A 20,211-nucleotide genomic window follows, 5' to 3' on the forward strand; every position below is an offset into this window, starting at 1 on the left:
ATTTCATGGAGAAATAAGCGTGTCTCCAGGCAGTAATTTGAAGTAAAAACTATGGCGATGTATGATTTCTTGTGTTACTTTGGACCAATCAGTGTCAGTGTTTACTTTCCCATTCGGCTTTTAATTCACCTCAGCCTGACGGTCCTGTAATGCGTCATTAGACATTGATTGTCTGAAAATTAGGCAGCACAACAACAACTTTGTGTTTAACTTTCCCTGTTAAAATTATTATTCTTTAAGGGTTATTTTAATTTCTGTCCTATTAAAATTTGTATATTTTAATCAGATTCTATGTACATGTTAATTTATAAATTTACAAGGTATTGATTTAGTTTTCACAGTGTCTATATCCCTCCATTGATTTCATCTCTTCAGCCACTTGTTTCACAATATTTCCTCTATAGCCATTATTTCCTGTCAGAATTTTGTCTTGCGCTCGCTAAAACAAACCCACTTGTCTCCCTTGGTGTGGGGTCAGATTTATCTCATTGTGGTAACCCCAACAATTGTAGCAATTTTAAACAAACACAATCATCCACAGAAGGTCTTGCACCGCAAGACCGCTGCAGCCTGCGGGTCCTGACTTTAGCACTGCAGTACATATGACCCCAAACTACTGTGGAGACACCGGCACTTAGTCAGGGCTGCCTGAATTATTCCTGTCTTGTTGTAAAAATAAAAAGTAAGAGTCTGAAATGATTAAAGTAGAAATCCCCCAACCTAAACACAAGGTTAACTGTTTGAGTTGTTGACAGGGACTTCTGTAACGTTGCTCTGGTGTTTTGCTTTGAGGTTACACCTCTAAAAGCCTCTTTTCACTGAGGAGCAGCTGCAGCTTGGATTAATTTTAATTCATGGTGATGGCTTTGACCCCCAGTTAACTGGCTGCAGTTGTGGCAACGGTGGGGGGGCGTGTGGTTGCCACCAATGTGACCTGTCACAGATCTTCTCGATATTTGCTGCTGAAGTTTTATCATGTCACCCTTTTGCCACTGGATGGGTATGAATTTTTGTTCTTGTGTGTATCATCTTTGCTGATCCTATGCTGGATAAAATGGGTATATATATATATATATCCCTAATTTTAATCAGCAAGGCATTAGACTTACCTTGTTAAATATAGGCAAAATTAAAAATATATATATTTACCAGCATATTTTTGTTTTACTGTTTGCCTTAGTTCTTTTTTTCTGTAGTTGTATCTATGTACTGGTCATTTTTTAAACTCTGTGGAAAGGATTATTTTGCGTGCGTGTGCGTGCGTGCGTGCGTGCGTGCGTGCGTGCGTGTGTGTGTGTGTGTGTAAATTGATGGCGAGCTTGTTATTGTTGGTCTGGAAAGCCTCCCTCGGGACAGAGAGGAGACAGCAACCACACAGCTGAGACCACTCCCACTAGTCCTGCCTTGTGTGTGTGTGTGTGTGTGTGTGTGTGTGTGTGTGTGTGTGTGTGTGTGTGTGTGTGTGTGTGTGTGTGTGTGTGTGTGTGTGTGTGTGTGTGTGTGTGTGTGTGTGTGTGTGTTGGTTGCCTAGACAAATAAAGGTTGGCATAATGGGCACCTTTTGCCAGCTGAACGTATTCTCCCTCTTTCTCTCTCTAACCCATACACACACACACATTTCATAGTTTGGGATTTGGATTAGGATTACTTTTATAATCTTATATTCTTTGGCTTTTCCATATTTTGTCCTGTCCATCCGCCGAAAACAGGATTCCACACAACCCACACAGGCCCAAACAAACAAACAAACCCTAAGCCAACACATGATTCACGTGTGACTCACATTATTTGAGTGTTTTTTTAAGACATGCAGCTGTACTACTGTTTTTATGAGATGTCATTAAGTCTTGTTTACCTACTCAAAGCACTGATGTGCTTCCAAATCCACGCCATCTACAGCTGGTGAAAGTTCCTTAATATTTCAACTTATAATGTGTAATACAATAACATTAATACCTCCGGGTTGTGAAATTACTTTTTTTTTATCTTAGATTTGTAGTTTTATGGTCTTTTCTTTCTCATAACAGGCGTTATAAAGGTTTTTAATTCAACTTAGAAAACTTGAAGACACCCCAGAGTTATCTGACAAGTGATATGCCACTGCAATAGATCATCTTTATTTTCCTAACTCCTAAAATAATTGGCATGATAAATTGATTGTTGAGTCAGAATAAGAATGAAAGTGAGGACTTTATTTGTGAATTATTGTGAATAATTTGATAAGTGGTGCAGGTGGACCGTAAACACTGTTTGTGCGTAGCTTTAGAGTGAGAGATTAAGGAGAGTTCACCTGGTGTAAGGACTAGTTTGGTTAATAATCACTCCTTTCTCCACATCCTGGGACCTGCTGTGTGTGAAACAGGTGTGTGGGTGTGTATAAAGTTAACTAATGCAGAAAATACAGTGTGAGTGGGGTGTGTGTATGCTTGACTGCAGCAGGGAAGTGGATTGTAAGTGAAATATCTGGTTCAATGTGGCGTAAAGGAGCAGGCTTCCAGCTCCCCACCACCGCCGTGCCATTCCCTCCCAATCATGTGTGGCTTTGTGTGACAGCACTCCTAGCAGTGCCATGCAAAGACTGCCACCAGCGTCTTGTGCAGCAGCCGAGCTTAACCTCACAAGGAGCCTTGCACTTGTACTCTGTGGATGATTGTGTTTGTTTAAAATTGCTACAATTGTTGGGGTTACCACAATGAGATAAATCTGACCCCACACCAAGGGAGACAAGTGGGTTTGTTTTAGCGAGCGCAAGACAAAATTCTGACAGGAAATAATGGCTATAGAGGAAATATTGTGAAACAAGTGGCTGAAGAGATGAAATCAATGGAGGGATATAGACACTGTGAAAACTAAATCAATACCTTGTACATTTATAAATTAACATGTACATAGAATCTGATTAAAATATACAAATTTTAATAGGACAGAAATTAAAATAACCCTTAAAGAATAATAATTTTAACAGGGAAAGTTAAACACAAAGTTGTTGTTGTGCTGCCTGTGTGTGTGTGTGTGTGTGTGTGTGTGTGTGTGTGTGTGTGTGTGTGTGTGTGTGTGTGTGTGTGTGTGTGTGTGTGTGTGTGTGTGTGTGTGTGTGTGTGTTAATTAAACTAAAGTTTGACGTTCTTATTTCAAGTAATGTTAAAATAGGCCTGTTTTTTAGTTTTTCGAAAATATGAGCTACAATTAGTTGAGCGGTTATCACTTTTCAAAATCTACTTGTATAGAAGGCTTAAAAAAGGCAATCGTAAATGCAAGACACTGAAGTGCAGATGAGATCTCAGGAAATGCTCCTATAAGTGGACATATGAGTTTAATTTTATTTGTCACAGATACTGGTTCCAAGGTCAAGAATGAACCTTTATGCTTAATATTATAAGAGTATAAAAAAAGAGTAGATGCATTTCTTCTTGGTCATTTTAGCTGCCACGATAAATCTCCACACAAAAAAAACACATAGTTACATGAGGATAAATAGAGACTAATTATGTAGTTCTGCTGTTTTAGGATTCCTTATGCTTTCTTGAATCCCTTTATTATATTATGTGTTGATTGTTTTTCTTTATTAACCAAAGATATTTTACTTCTCTCTTTCTATAGATGACCCATCAGACGCAGACCTCTGGGTTCTCAACAGCTGCACTGTGAAGAACCCTGCAGAGGACCACTTCAGAAACTCAATCAAGTACTGACTAACACAACATGTTCAAACACTTTGTCTCCCATGTTCTATTTTATGTACACAGTAAAAAAGGGTTTAAGGTTTTTCATGAAAATACACTCTGATTAAACCTTTTTCAGAATATATTACGGTGCTATAAATTCATCAGGACTAGTTTGATTGGCTGGTGGAATTAGAAGTAAAAAAATCCTGCTGTGGCGTAGTGGAGAGCAAGGTAGTTCTCCAATCAGAAGGTCGGTGGTTCGATACCCGGCTTCGGCAGTCGATGTGTCCTTGGGCAAGACACTTAACCCCAAGTTGCTCCCGAAGGCTTGCCATCGGTGTGGACTGGATGTTGCATGAATGTTAGTTAGAGTCTGATGGTGGCACCTTGCATGGTAGCCTGTCATCAGTGTGTGAATGGGTGAATGATATGTAATATACTACTGACTGTAAGTCGCTTTGGATAAAAGCGTCTGCTAAATGACTGTAATGTAATGTAATGTAATGTAATCCAACATGATCTGATAGTACTTTTTTATTAATGGAATGTTCACTGTAAGATCTCAAGTTATATCAAAATGCTACTCCATGTTAGGCCATGTCCACATTAACCCGTTTTCAAATGAAAACGGGGTTTTAAGATCTCCGTCCACACATCGTTTCAGCATCGTTTTTGAAATTATGTGCGTCCAGACTTGCTCCCCTGAATCACATGACTATTCACGTACACTGGGCATGCGCATGCCGGTGTAAACAGGAAGTACATTGGTTGCTTGGTTACAGATAATACGATTACACTACTCTTGATACTCGTCGTGCTTGATACTTAAGAACTTCCTCTAAAATCTTCCTCCATGAACTCAAACAGACACATTTCGTGGAAGTTTTTAGAAGTTTTATTTTTCAAGCTTAGTTACAACACTGCAGGTCTAACTCTATCTCTCCCACACAGACAGCACATGTACTTTAAATGAACAGTTATTAAACGAAGTTTACTAGATTATGGGTCCATACATTTGGTCAACACAAGTCCATCAGAAGTCCGTTCTGTAGGGCTGATGACGTCACTGGACACGCCCCTCTAATCGCTCCATAACAGCTGATTCCAGCTGAAGCCAAAGACCGCTAACCCCCTCTGGGTTGCCATGGGTCACCTGTGCTCCCCTGGGTACTAAGTCCCTACATGTTTGAACGTCTATGTACAAACATTTGTAACAAATACCACATTATCCATGTTGAATTAACCTGGTAGTCGATCGGTATCAAGGCTGTTGTTGTTGTTCTCTTCCGGAAAAGGGTCACGTGGTAAGGGGGTGACGAATCAGGGAATGACACGTCATAACTGCTAAGAACCAATCAAGTAGCGAACGCCGGTGCCTACGTCATCGTTTTCGGACTTCTTCGTTTTCCGTCATCCACACTATCATGAAAACGCGCCGTTTTCAAACTTCTCCGTCCTCGGGAGAGTTTTCAAACTTATTCGTTTTCGGTGCCCTAAAACGCTGCGTAGTGTGGACGCTCGGTGCAAACGCAGAAAAAGATATGCGGATTCATTTGAAAACGGGTTAGTGTGGACGTGGCCTTAGTGTCCGCCTACTCACTGTTCCACTAGTCTCTCACTGCACCGGTGAAACACGCACACACATAGAGGGAGGGAGAGTGAAAGAGACATTTGCATAAAAACAGAGGAATTAAGCTAGATACTGTTTTGCATTTTGATTACTTGCTATTCATCCGGGGCACACCCACACCTTGCGGGTGTGTGCTTTTGTGGTAGTGAGAGAGATCTGAGTCACTCGGTGACTGTTAGTAGAAATCAGGATTTTGCTGTTGAAAACAGTTTTAGGCTTCAATTCCGACCTCTGGATCTTTATGGACTGTGAGCAGAAATCAGATGCTATGAAATAAGAGTATAATTTTGATGTGATCATATTGGCTGTTATCACTATTATCAGATACGGTTTTAAACACTCCACCCCTGTGTGATGTGGAACAGCAGACATTTGTTTACTTCTTAAAGTTTTAATTAACATTGGTTAGAGTCATGTCAAATCCAGATAATCCACTTGAGCCTGTCTCTAGGGACCATTAGAGGATCTGCATGTTAAAACACATCTGCAATGGCTACTGTTGCTTTAGACCAACAACCTAAATGGCTTACATAGTTAATAATTATCAAAAAAAAATGTAAATACTGAATAAGAGCTCCTTCGGTAAACTTAAATGTCTTTGTCTTAAAATAATTAATACAATTTTGCAATTCTCTTGTCAATTTTCAAGCAAAAAAGGCCAAACATTTGCAAAACCATGTCAATTTGCTGCCTTCTTTGTCTTACTAATAGTAAAAACATTTTCTTTGAGTTTTGTATTCAACAAAACAAACGATTCAAATTTGTTACGTTGGGCTCCAGAAAATTCCAAGGGTGTATTTTCAATTTTCTGCGACATTTTATAGACACAATAATTAATTTATAATTAAAATATACTATTTTTTCACAGTAAAAGAAGGGAGACTACCCGTTGCTGTGGCTGTTTCAACAACACTGTGTTTGACATGTTTGAATAGACAAAGAGTAGGACTTTTAGTTTGTCGGCTCTTATAGGTGAGCTGTATTTAAAGCTGAATGCAAAAAGCAGAAATGTGTCATCTGTCACATTTTAGAATTTGGATGTCTGAATAATCAGAACTGAGTAACCTATCATAAGTAAATATTAGTTTCAGCGGTGAACAACTTCACATTGCCATCAGCCCAATCATCCTTTCTTGCTGTTCAGCTGTCTCCTCACGTTCACTTTTTCCTTCACCCTTTCTGTCGTGCCAATTCTGTAGTCAAATAATTTTATTTTCAATTGAAATGCACAAAATAATAACAGTCTTCAGGACTTCTTTGTCTTCTTAGTTGATGCCAGAATTTTTCTTTTTTTCCAATTAATGCTCCATTCATTGGGACACACACACACACACACACACACACACACACACACACACACACACACACACACACACACACACACACACACACACACACACACACACACACACACACACAGGAGGAATGTGAGCAGGTTTTTTTTCCCCTTTCATCACTTGCTGCTTGCATGATGGTGACACATAAAGGGGTACAGGATCAAAGCCAATCCAAATGCCCACTTAAAGTTTTTTCTTATTCACTCATTTTTCTTTGGCTTCTCTTCATATTTTAGACAGACAGAAAAAAATAGCGAAGGAGGCAGGCACACGGGCTGCCTCGCGCTCAGTCACACGCTGGCCGTTATGCCTGCACCTCCTGGTACCACAAAGGCACACACACACTTCGCACACATTTGCATGGATGGGTTCTCATATCTAGTGGTGCTATAAATGTCTTAAAATGTATTCAGTCATTATTTTTGTCTTGGAAGTCTCTAATCTAAAATGTAACATTAGAGATGTCTTTAGCTCTTTGTTTGAAGAGGGTACAACTTTATGCTTACAGGCATAAGTTTGCTGAACAAGTTGACATACAGCGGTAGATGTCGTATAGCTGGTTACAGACTAGAAAAGGTCAACTACATTGTCTTTACACTTAAGATATCAGCTGCTGATCGTTCAAACTTTTCACAGGTAAACATGGCTATATTTCAGATTAGTAAAATTCACTCACTTCACCATGGCCTTTTAAAGATCCAGCAGTCTCTAGAAAGAGCAGATATATTCAAACATACTGCTTCCGTGGCAATAAAAACATCATGAGAAAAAACAGGAGTTTTTTTTTCTCAGGCATGATGTATTGCCTACATATGAAAGCTGATTTTTTTTTTTCAGGAAGTCATTTTAGTTATCTGGAAACGTTGAATATGTTTCAAATTCATACCTATAATAGTTTTATCGCTCAATATTGTATACTTTAATTAATGACTATAGATTTTTATAACTTTATTAACATACTCTCTGTTGTAGGCCTTTCAAAAGTGAAGATGTTAGCCGTATATGATATACTGCTGTTATTACTGATGAGATTGTTTGATGTTTGTGGCCCTTATCTTCCCGGCTTTCAACGGCTTTTGCCTCCTATCAAGAAATTCTCCACATAAAAAGGGTAGAGGTGTTAGTGTTTATTGGATCGGACTTTCACGGGTAATAATGTATTAACCTTGAGTGCGGTCTGCTAATTTGTACGCGTGTATGTCTCACCTCTCTGACTCCTCTATTTGGAGACATAGATGGAGGCCGTCGCCCTGCATGTTAAGTAACCTGCTACGCCGTGGTGTTCAGCTTGCTGCTTCTTCATTTGCCATCCTGTTACGTTTCATCACAGCGCCAAGAGAATGTTGAAGGAGATTGGTCAGACCAACCTGAAGGAAGGAAAGGAAAGGATCCGTCTGAGAAGCCGAAATAGATTCTTTCTTTTTAGAGATCTGTGTTTTGAGGTTGATCAGTGAATGCACAAATGTGTGTTTGAATCCATGCAGTGTTTTTCTGTTTTCTTAGCTTAACTTACAGAATGAACCTGGCGCTGTGTATGTTTAAAAACACTATGATTCATATTGTCATGCTGTCCCCTTTAAATGATTGTGCACGTGTGTGTACATTAGTGTGTGGGGCTTAATAGTAAGCATTTTCAGTGAAAATATAGATCCTTTTTCTCAAAACAAGGGCTAGTAGCTGAGATGTTTTTCATGCCTGATAGCACACCTTACTTACAAAAATGTAAGCCTATTAATACATTGATAAAATCAATGGGGATTTGGACAATTGGACAAAAAAACCCCTAAAAAATACCAAATGTTTTCCTATTACTTTGTTTTTGTAATATATATAGTGATTATTATTATTATTATTATTATTATTATTATTATTACAGAAATTATAAATCCTTGTATCATGATTTAAATTGTATTCAGTATTTGTTAATATATAAATATTTGCTTTGATTACACATTTTTAGTGGCATTAGTGGTTTTAGTTATGTATTATAACCTGCTTATAGCCAGTGTTAGGAAGTTGAAACAGTTCATAAGTCCCTGTCTTATATCTATTTTATATTGCCGTAAAACCATCACACCTTCACACAACTTTATTTAATAAAGTGTTTTACCCCAAAATACATTTTACAAGATTACATTTGAACACATCTCAGTGACCTTGTATTTTACGTTGACACATAACACATTTTTACTGTCTGATGCTTGATTGAACCAGGCTGTAACTGAATGGGACCTCTGTAGACGTCCTGTACAAGCAGCACTGTGCTACAGAGAGACTCTGTGCTGTTGACAGAAGAACTTACCACTGCGATTACTCTGAGCTGAGCGTGGGAATAAATTACTTTATGAAAGGATGACGTGTTTGATTAAGTTAGTTGTTCCAAATGTTGCTATGGTGTTAAATCCATTATTTAGCCAGGCAGGACCGTGCTATCAACTGACGGACGGATTTGTTGTTCACAATGTAGCATTATCCAGGATTGGTGACCAGAGAGCATTAATATCGATCTCCTGATTGCACATGTTTACTGAATATCGTCCCCTAATAAAGAAAACTGCATGAGGCATTCTACTTGCCGGAACACAGAGTTTACTTGCCCCGGGCAAGCGCTAATGTCGAGCCATGGTGTGTAAAACAAACAATCCCCATGGCAGTGCCATGTGGGACATTATGTACCACCAACACACACACATGGTCACAGAAGTAACAGTCAGTGTACTAGTAAATTAGTTGAGGGGTTTAAAATAGAAGCACAGGGGCTTTCAGCGGTCTTCTATCGTGGTTTTGGAGAGATGTGGTGAAAAGACGGTTTATTACTTCTGGAGAACTGGGGCTTAGTTGGCAACCATGCCAAGTGTGTGGGATAAGAAGTTGTATTTGTGTTTTTGTGTATATGGGCTTTTTCAGGTGGATGGATGCCCAGGCAGCTTGAGGGAGAGTGTAGTGTGTGTGTGTGTGTGTGTGTGTGTGTGTGTGTGTGTGTGTGTGTGTGTGTGTGTGTGCGTGTGCGCTTACCCTCGAGAATGTTAGCAGATATGCGTATGGAGTGCATATGTTCTGCATACGCGTTGAAAAACCACATATTGATTGGTCCTGAAGCTGAAAACTAAAGTTACTTTTTGTCTGTGTGTGTGTGTGTGTGTGTGTGTGTGTATTTGTGCTGTTTTTCTTTATTTAAGCAGAACTTAAGATCCCATGGGTGTTGCAGTGGTTAAGGTTAAATATAAAGTGAATCCGGACATTTGTGTCATGCTCAAGGACACGTAGAACAGGTTCAAGGTTGATTTTGTTGACATCATTTTTGATTATTAAGACGATATAAAATCCAGTGCATTCATTTGTTTACTAACAAATTCCTTTCTGTGGCGTTGTGCTGGTCTCCAAACTGTTGCCTACAGCGTTTTGAAGTGAAGGCTGGCCTGTGTCATTTTGTTGAGCATGCAGGGGCAGTTGACATGTGTGGGAGATGGGGTTCCTTCCAACTTCTGTTTTAGACTGATGGCATCTCTGCCCTGCTGTTCACTCCTTCAGTAGGAATGCACTCAGTAGCAAACATTGCGAATAGAGCAGCTTCTGAATGCTAAAAAGGCAATTAGTATGGATATTTAGGTGTGCATGTGCGTGCGTTTGAAATGCCAAAATATATAGCGTAATTCAATGTCAGACCTCCCAAATCAATGAACGCAGAATGCATTAAAGAAACAGTTGCTCAACAGCATGTAATTAAACTTGTTTGTGTGTGTGTGTGTGTGTGTGTGTGTGTGTGTGTGTGTGTGTGTGTGTGTGTGTGTGTGTGTGTGTGTGTGTGTGTGTGTGTGTGTGTGTGTGTGTGTGTGTGTGTGTGTGTGTGTGTGTGCGGATTTCTCCACTTTGCTCTCTCTAGTAATTTGAATGATCCAGGGAATGTATGCTTAACGAATTAGAATCCAAACTTGGAGTTGTGTACTTCTGATTTCAAAATACACCCACTCCTACATTGTATTAACATTCATTTCAGTATCATTTTGATATTCATGAACCAACCCTAAGAAAAAATAAGTAATTATGTTGTTAATTGAAAAGGGACACACAACACACAGAATGCACTCTTGGAAGTGTGCATTCATAACAGATCTGTAGCCTGGATGCTGAATATATATTATGGCCCTCAGCAACAGGACAGTCTGTTGTTGGCTCAATGTTGTCTTGGCAGAAGTTGCTTAGCAGATTTAGGGCCATTGATTGGTGAACAGATGCTGCCAAAAGTGTTTTGTAAAACTTAACTGCTTTAGCTGCTTTACACAGAGTCTATATGCTAACATATCATTTCACATGATACAACTAAAGTAGAAAAATAAAATATTGGGTCTTAGTTCTGGTTAGTTCTGGACAGAAATCTTAAAATGTGGTTCTCCCCTGAACAGTTTTCTAATTGAATATAATTTATTCATAACACAGTTACAGGTGGTGAATATGCATTATAGCCAATGGCTGCATCTGTTATTAGTGAGATGTCCACTGACGTTGGGCAAGTGATTCTACTTCATTGATTTCTGAGCACACGTTTACCGTGTTTGGCAAACAAAATCATTAAATTGAAAATTCACCCTGAAACAAAATTTACATATATTATTCCACAGCCCCTATTTTTTCAATCTCTGTCTGAAAGCATTAATATCTCTTTACAAAACCTAGAATTCAGAGAGCTGAGGCTGCAGATCTGTCAGATGACAAATCTTTTAAATGACAAAAGCTGAGCTGCCCCATCAATAACCGATCCCAGAGTGACCTTAGAACCCCATGAACACTGCTCACCCACACAAGCACATGAATATATATTAGTCTAGTTTGTTCTTCCAAGAATCGGTCAGAAGTCCTACAGTGCTTTGTGGTCAAGTGAAGTGTTTTCTTCTTACAGTGGCTATAATGCACAGAGATGTTTATTTTTCGCCTTACAGCATGTTGTTTTTAAAATGAACCGACACACCAAAAGTGTCTGACATTAAGGCCAGAAATGTTTCCTTTCCATCAAGACATGACAGCAAGATATAAACAATTTGAAATCTGCAGTGACCTTTAGAGTTGTTTACTAAGGGCAGTTGTTTTATGTCTACGTTCGCCCAGTCCGGCGGACTCACAGGCATGGATTTGTAGCTGGCTGGACGGACACACACACACACACACACACACACACACACACACACACACACACACACACACACACACATACACACACACTCACACTCACACTCACCCACAGAGCTTGCTGCCTGGGGCTGGATTTTGGTACAACCCAGGGATTGGCATTTAATCTGTCAGTTCTGAAGGGCATTAGCCTACATTTTGGGGTACACACAGACACAAACATCGTCAGAGAGGGAGAGACAGACCGATGGACACTGAGAGAAAATAGACAAACAGACTACGAGGGGAGGTGAAGAGAGTGTATCAGGGTTGATGGCGTCAGTGAGCCCAGAGCTGCGTGAGAACCAAACCAAGGCCGGGGTCGGCCGGTACACGACCTTGCTTTTGAACATGTCTTCGTCTGCATAGTTAGACTGTGCTCTAATTTTCTCTGCTCCACTACTAAATATGGTGTTATGTCTCTGGTATAAGGAGACGGTCTGTTGTGTTTTATTTTTAAAAGGTTCGTTTTGGCTGCTTTCTGTCGTGTTCTGTTTTTCTTTTGTTACATTTGATTTGATTCATTGTTGTCATTTCTTTTTTAATGCAGCATACCAGCACTTTACAACATAAGGTTTTCACAGTGACGAACTGCAGTCGTCTACATGTCACAGTTGAACAAGCTTACTGAGATCACTTCAGTGTAGGCTAAACAGCATGCACAGAGATAAAACAGACTTCATGAAGCAGGTAATGAGCATTTCTTTTTTTTTTCTTTTCAGTTTTCCACCGTTTTTTTTACGCTGCCTTGTTCTGTTCTGTTCTGTTCTTGTGATGGTTAGGTTAAATCCCTTAAGGTGGTATGTGATTCAGTATCTGAGGTGAGAGTGTGAGTGAGCAGTCAAAACAAGCATTATTTTAGATTGTAGTCCCCAATACATCCCTGTCAGATCTTTTGATTTATTCACTGTAAAGGCCATCCGACCTTTAGCATCAACTCTGTGCTCCGTACAAATGCACAGAAGATATTACAGCAGTCTGCTGCTGTGTACTATAAGCAGCCCTGTCTCAATCTACACCTGTCTGTATGATATTACATGAGACGCAACCAATGCTGTGGTGGATAAAAAAAACGTGTAAAATCGTTTTTTCAACAGCTTTTACAAACATTTGATGGTGTTAGCTTCATTAGCTGATCAAGATGCGGATAGATGCCTGACAGGAACCTTCACCTGGATAATTCACCTTACTGTAGCGCGGAAAATTCTTTGGCTCGATATTAGATCCTTCCCATCCAGGGGAGCTCAGGCTTTGATCTAACTGACATTAACATGAACCTGTTAAAAGGACTTTTAGCAATAATCAGGTATCTAGCGTTCTAGACCGAACAGATTTATCCTTTTAAAAATAATTGACCTCCTGTCAGACTAGATTTTGGCCCTTTTAGTCTCTGCTTAAACTTTCATCCACAACAACAGTCTCACCCAATTTTGTTTGAGGAAATTTTAAGCTTGTTTATCAGAAAAGGTGCAAGGCAGAGCAGCATCAGAAGGGATAAATGTAATGTGATGAAAGGCTAATAATGTTTAAATCCCTGCTCCTAACGGACTTGACTTTTATCAGCTTCTATCGGCTTTAAAGGACCAGGTATTATGTCCGCATTTCCACAGCAGGGGAAAAGTATTTCATACGGCTCTAGTAATGGAATATCAAGTCAGAGGTTGTTACGCTATTATCTGGTAACCATTTGGACAGAACGTTTAAATGGACATTGCATTTAACAGTAGTAGTACGGGGGCAAGCCATTAAAGCTTTTAGTTTATTACTGTTGGGAGGCAACTGCTATTTCATATTCACATACTTAACGGAATTATTTCTACACTTATCAAGGAAATGTTTTCTATTTCCCTATGTTTTCATTAATAAAAAAAGAAATCAAACAAAACAGCTTGATAAACAAGATGAATCCAGGCCTTCAACTGTTTGGCATTGTGACCATGATAGTGTGAACACATGTGTTTGTGACTGTGTCTTCAGCTGGAAACAACATCCAAACGTTGAAAACCACAGAAATTCTATTATTTAAGCTTAACTGCCCGACTCCACGCTATTTCTAAACATGCCTTGAAGAGATGAACACACGCTCACAATTTTGCCTTTAGATGCAGTCAGAAGGTGCCAGTGATTGAGATTATTAGAGGCCCAGCAGACGTCTGGACCAGTACAGGTCCTGGGATCTGCTGTGATTATTTCAGAAGGCTTATTCGGCTTATTCGGTTCATATAGTTGGAGATGTTTTCCATTCTACAACACATTTGTATGTCCAATGAGTATATAGTGTGTGTGTGTGTGTGTGTGTGTGTGTGTGTGTGTGTGTGTGTGTGTTTGTGTTTGTGTTATGTTGCTGAAGTCCACTCTCAAACAACCTGTCACATCTGCTCTACAAAGAGGGTTTGAATGCAGGTCTCAGCACAGTATGGGGCTCTGGTATCCGAGTCAAAGTGTGTTTGCGCACTCGTTGGTATGCTGCTAAAACGCAGGCCTGCTCACAGTATGGGACTAAAGGCTTGAGCCATCCACCTCTCCCACCATCCCACTGGATCTTGTTAAACATGACTTTCCTCTGGCTTCTGCCATGATTCTGTTTCACATTTTCAGGCTATGTATACGCTCCTGTGTGTGTGTGTGTGTGTGTGCGTGTGCGTACCACTATTGGTACATTTTCCAGCACAAACACGATCGGCCACCTATAGATATATTTGAAAAAATGAAATCATAAACTGTAATGTGTCAAACTGGCAAACTTCCTCTTTCTTTTACCGTGACTCTTACCCAAGATGATTTTAGGATAGTTAACATGGAGACCGATGATGCAGCTTACAGCCTTTTAACATTTTGGTTTTAGCTGAAATAAGCTTTTTGGTACTAATACATTGACATGTAGGGCTTGTAGGGCTTACTATTTAGTTTTAATGTTCAATATGGCAGATATTTATGGTTTTAAGAAGATGCATGTTTATGTCTGTGATAAGACGTTAGCCATTTTCTTGTCTGAAATTTAGCCCATTTTACATTAAGAATTGATAAATGCACTGTGAGGCATCCCAAGCTTTCTTCCCAAATCAAGGAAAGCTTAAGCCTGCAGGTAAACAAGCTGATATTCTTCTGTGTCCTTATTATGTCGCGTTATACTATGGATGTTTGCGCATGAGTGGTCCCTCAAATAAATGGCTGCATAATCACAGCCTGTCACATAGTTGCTGTCCTTTATAAGATCTTCCTTAACAGCAATCACAAACAACTCCCGCCTTTCATCCGTTCAGACGGCTGGGCTCTTAAGGCTCCCCACTGTGCTCCAACCTTTTTTCGCTGATCCCTGATTGTGGATTTAAGCCAAAAGAGGCCAAGTTAATAAAGGATTGAAGATAACGGTGGACCTTTTACCCTGGTATGTTGCAAGTAAATGGGTTTCCATCGTTGAATCCCAAGTTAAATTCTGCATCTTTTCAGGGGATTGAGTATGAGCTTGGTTTTGGAGCCTTTTAAAAAATTCTTATCAATATTAAAGGACTCAGCGCTCATGTTGGCCCTTTACTTCTATAGGAATGTGACTGAGATAAGGGTAAAAAGTAGGAAATAATATATGGGCAGGAAAAGTAGGAAAGTCAGGTCATAGCCTTACGAATTTCACTCAAGTGGCATGTCTACTTTAGTCATCTTAAAAGAGCGAAAAATGTCCTTCAACAATGAAGTCAATCAGATTAGAATGAAAGCCACATTGTAGGACCATATGTCTTCTACCATGGCGTCTTATACTGCAGTTTTAGATGAGGGCTTAAAACATTTGTTAAAGGATGAGTCTGGCGTCATCTATTAATGACTTGTGGAGAGGAAACAGTGAATGTGTGTGTGCAGTATAGTGGGGGAACATATCCCTAAATGTCCGAATGAACGAAGTCTGTAAATTGGATTTTTATCAGCATTATTATTTACCTGCTCTGGTGCTAAATAACTGCATAATGCACCATGTAATGAATAAAATAGTTTGTCATATTTATGAGCTGTATTATTAGAATAACACCTTCCTGCCTTGTATATAAATAATATACATTTGAGACTGACAGGAAAAAACAGTTAAGGAAGATATCGTACCACAGTGTGTTCATCAGCTCACTATGATATTAGCGGATTACCAGTGTTTCATGTTAGCGGTTTTCTCTCCTTCTGGCGTTATCAGTCTCCATGTTGTATGAGCTTTAAAGGAATGGAGTGGTGCTAAATCTCTCAGTGGGGGGTTTGATGGACTTGTCACGCGATTCTCACACTTCTCATGAAACACTGATGTCTTATTAAGAGATGAGGATGCCACAGACGCTCGAAAACAGAACAGCTGGAAAAGGATGGAAGAGGCTTTACATTCTAAAAGACAGTAAACAAAGGATACTTATGATTCGAGACTGTGCCATTTATGTGTAACATTTTTCTGTCTGCATAAAACTCATATCTCTTTAGTGTGTATGAATAAAAGGGAAGGCACCTCACCATGACAGTGTAGTGACCAGCAAACTCAACCTCGAGTTGGGTTAGGTGCTAGTTTGTTTCCACAGAGTTGTAGCCGCAGGAATACAGTTGTCCATCCTCCCAGTACAGGGAATCAGTAACTTTAAATCCAGCTAAACAAGTTGTTTATTATACGATGGTAAGGATTTTATAGAGAGCCCTTTAACCACAAAATGACAAACTAAACTGCTCAGTTATTGATATAACACCATCATGACAGTCCGCCATACAGAACCTTCAGGGTGTTGATTAGAACAGATGTCAATAGTTCTATCACGGCCTTTTTTCTCTCGGTCAATAAGGCTGAGTCGTAAAGATTTTTGTTTCACCAGCAAGTCACAGCAATGCATTTCACCCACGGGCCGCTAGATCACACCAATTTCCTATCAGGCATCAGGGACTGAGTCGGACTCGCTGTATGTGTGTGGTACAATATGCGACGAGGACAGGGAATTGAAGACAGGAGGTAAAGGGAAAAGATAAATAGGGAAGCAGCAGGGCAGGAGTGCGAGATAGACGATGTCAGCTGTCAGCTATAATAAGAAAATGGTGAAATATGTTGAGATGGGAGGTCTCTGCAGGAAGCTGACAAGACAGTGTTGTTTCTATTTGGCCTATATATTACATTTTTTCTGGGGAGCGAGTTGAACATTAGTGAGTGATGGTGGTTGTAAAGCTCATTATGCTGTTTGATAAATCTACAATGACCCTTTGGAAAGGTCATGTTGAAGAGGCCAGAGGTCACTTGAAGAGGCCAGAGGTCGCCCTCCTCATCTAGTGATGAATCACCTGGCTGTGTCTGTGTGGCTTTGCACATATTTATTTATATATAGACACACACAGACACATGCACATTCACACACACAGGTGTGTGTAGCCCAGGGATTCATTGATCAGGGAGACAAAGTGTATAGTCCATATGTCATCATCTGTGTCTGAAGTCATACAAAGTGTTCATATAAGGCTTTGTTTTAGGTTTGGTTTGTTTTTTTCATAAAGGAATGATTTTATTGTATTTACTATATTTGCTTGTTATTTGGGAGTATTTGTTTGCTTCAAAAGTCACAATTAACAGATTATAACAGTTAGTTTAGTGGTGCATAGTGCTCAGATAATATGAGCACAAGTAAGGGTGATCAATACAACAAAACGCTCCATTTGGTGTGAAGTTATTTCCCCTGATAACCCCTGCACGTGTGAATGTGTGCCTTGTTAGTGTGTGTTTTTGCCTTCAGGCATGTGGGAGGCCAGATCTTAGCCTCCCAGGACCCTCCTGCCACTATTATGACAGGAGAGAAATTAAGACAGACACACATGCACACTTTGGATTGATTAAATACACAAATTCCTACCTGATTGCTTGACACCTGCTTCACTCTGTCCTTTTCCCTCAGTGATCGGTCTTTCACCATTAACATTTTACCGTTCCTCATTACTTCATTAGTTGATTACTTCCAACAAGCCTTTTTGTGTGGGTGTTGGGCGGAGGGAGAGGAATTGAACCAGCTGTCAGTAAATTTATTTTCTGACTGTTAAGGTGTTTCTTTTGTCTCAGATAACCAACCGTTGTTTGAGAGTCCTGCTCCATTGTAGCCCTTTGGTAAACAGTGAGAAGTGAAGCAGCACCAGTACCCTGGTCAGTGGACAAAAAAGTTTAGAATAGGATATTCAATTGTCCTTTTTTGGCCAACTTTGACAGCCCTAATACCCAGAGAGAAATATGTAGAGATGGCGGGACGATGGAGCAGAACAGGGAGTGAAGAGTTGACAGAGTCAATCATTGTCAGACTTGGACAATTAATCCAGTTTTGTAGTATATATCACATTTTTTTACTTTCCAAGTTTAATAATTGTTTTCAGTCCCCTAAAATACCCATTATGGTTTATGACCAGTCACAGCATTAACACAGAAACATAACCTTTTGTCTGCAACTACATTGAGATGTAAGTTTCCACAACTTGTTGTGCTTTGCTGAGTTGAGAAGGGAAACTAGAGATCCTCCTCCCTACTTCCAGTGCTCAGATCACATCCTTCTTCCATTTCAATCTCAACTTCACTCCTGTAAAGTTTTGGTACAGCATCTTCTATAAACACACCGGTGTGGTAGTTCCCGCTTCAGTTGGTGTCGCCTCGACAACATTTTGCCAAAATGACAGACTCAAAAGGTGAAAACAATACCAGCCACACACTGTCACAGCTGGTAAAAACAGAAGTTATTTCACAAGGTTGTTTGGACATCTGTTGTTAATTTGAATCAGCAAGTGCAAAATCATTTGGGTATATAAATATATACTCTGTTCAGATTGTGTGAAATACCGTGCTTCCAATGCCCTGGATCAGTTTTGAACAGACTTCACTGGTATCGTCAACCAGAGTAGGTGCGACTCAACAAGTCATGAGAATCCAATTAATATTTCTTCCTGGAGTGTGAAGAGTGTCTGTAAGTAAATGTAATAATTAAACACTAACATAGGAAAAAAAAGTAATGTTTTATAATATATTAAAATAACTTAAGGATGTGCATTACAATGTGCAAATTGCAGTAAAATAATTGCTCTGTGAAACAAATTATATAATAATGTTTTTTAAAAAAAGCATAGATTTGTTCTATAATCATCTGGGCTAAGTGTCCCATCAGACTGCTAACTGATGCACACCAATTTACAAAGCAAATTTAAGCAACCTGAATTCCCAACATAACAAAACATTATTATACAATTATTAGAAATTGAAAGTACCCCCTCAATTTGTCAGGTGTTGAAGGCAAGAATTGGAACTCATTGTTTATTTATTTGTATTTGATGTATATAGCTGAAGCTTATTATGAACACCAGTTCATTGGAATGCATTGCTAGTTAAAGTATTAATAAGAAATATATATTATAAAAAAAAATATAGCATTGACTGAAGTCTGCAAACAAGGACTAGTTGATGTCACGATTACTGTTCAGTTTTAACAACAAACTGTTGTAGAAAACCTTCTTAAATCCTGAATCTGCTTTGGGGGAATGTCAGAGGGTTGTCCCTTTTAATTGTCAATGCAGTTTGTACAAAGGAAGTCTTAAAGTGTCTAATGACAACCCCCCACTTTCTCTCTCACACAACTTGCCTTCTTAATTGTCTTTTTACATTTGACACCATGTGTGTTGGTGTGCTCTTAGCATGCAACCAATTGTATGAAAAAAGGGGACGACCTTGATGCCTTGGCAACGCCGTTCTCAAATGCATCGGCAACAAGGCACGCTAGATTTAATTTGCAGCTAAAGAAATAATGTGAGATAGATGTTGACAAATTACAGTGGAGGAGAGGAAGGAAGAAGTGAGAGAAGAGAGATAAAAATATGGATGAAATGTAGGAGTAAATGAGATGAGGGTTATTTTGCTCCCAATTAATGAAAGCAGAGGACCCACCAGAGTCATTTCTATTCCATTCTGATTGGGTTTGGTTATTCCAAGCAAGCAACATATTCCTCATTTGGGAGTAGTTAAGGTTAGTGAAGGAGCTAGAGGGTAGAGAGAAGTGGATTTTGATATGTTTTCAGGTGCTCTGACTATCTCCTGCAGGTGATTTTTCTCCCAGCAGGTGATGGCAGGCTTTCACAAGGTCACACCATTACCTCTCTCTGTCTATCATTGTCTCCCTCACTTATCTTCGCTCCACGTTTGCACCCTCACACACTCCAGTAACTCTAGTTTCCGAAACTTTCACCTTATTTTTTTCCATCTTTTTCCAAACACTAAACATGTAACAGCTGCAGTGTGAAGGCCATTTTATAATTGTTCTACATTACCTGTTGTTTCACAAGAATAATTGGCACAGTCACTGTGCTGTCAGTTTGTAAAAGCTCAAGGGTGTCACGTTGCCACGTAGTTCACAAGTGTAACGATAAAGCAATGATTTAAAGGCTTTATACA

General features: G+C 39.5%; 1 protein-coding gene across 1 annotated transcript in view; it reads left to right on the top strand.

The window, feature by feature from the left end:
* The window catches only part of cdkal1 (CDK5 regulatory subunit associated protein 1-like 1), a 219,117-nt gene that overhangs the window by 34,886 nt on the left and 164,020 nt on the right, over positions 1-20,211 (top strand). Inside the window, exon 4 of the mRNA XM_054621799.1 lies at positions 3,601-3,685. Within this exon, the coding sequence (XP_054477774.1) occupies positions 3,601-3,685 (85 nt within the window). The remainder of the gene's footprint in view (positions 1-3,600; positions 3,686-20,211) is intronic.

Source organism: Anoplopoma fimbria, chromosome 20, assembly GCF_027596085.1.
Source record: "Anoplopoma fimbria isolate UVic2021 breed Golden Eagle Sablefish chromosome 20, Afim_UVic_2022, whole genome shotgun sequence".
NCBI lineage: Eukaryota > Metazoa > Chordata > Actinopteri > Perciformes > Anoplopomatidae > Anoplopoma > Anoplopoma fimbria.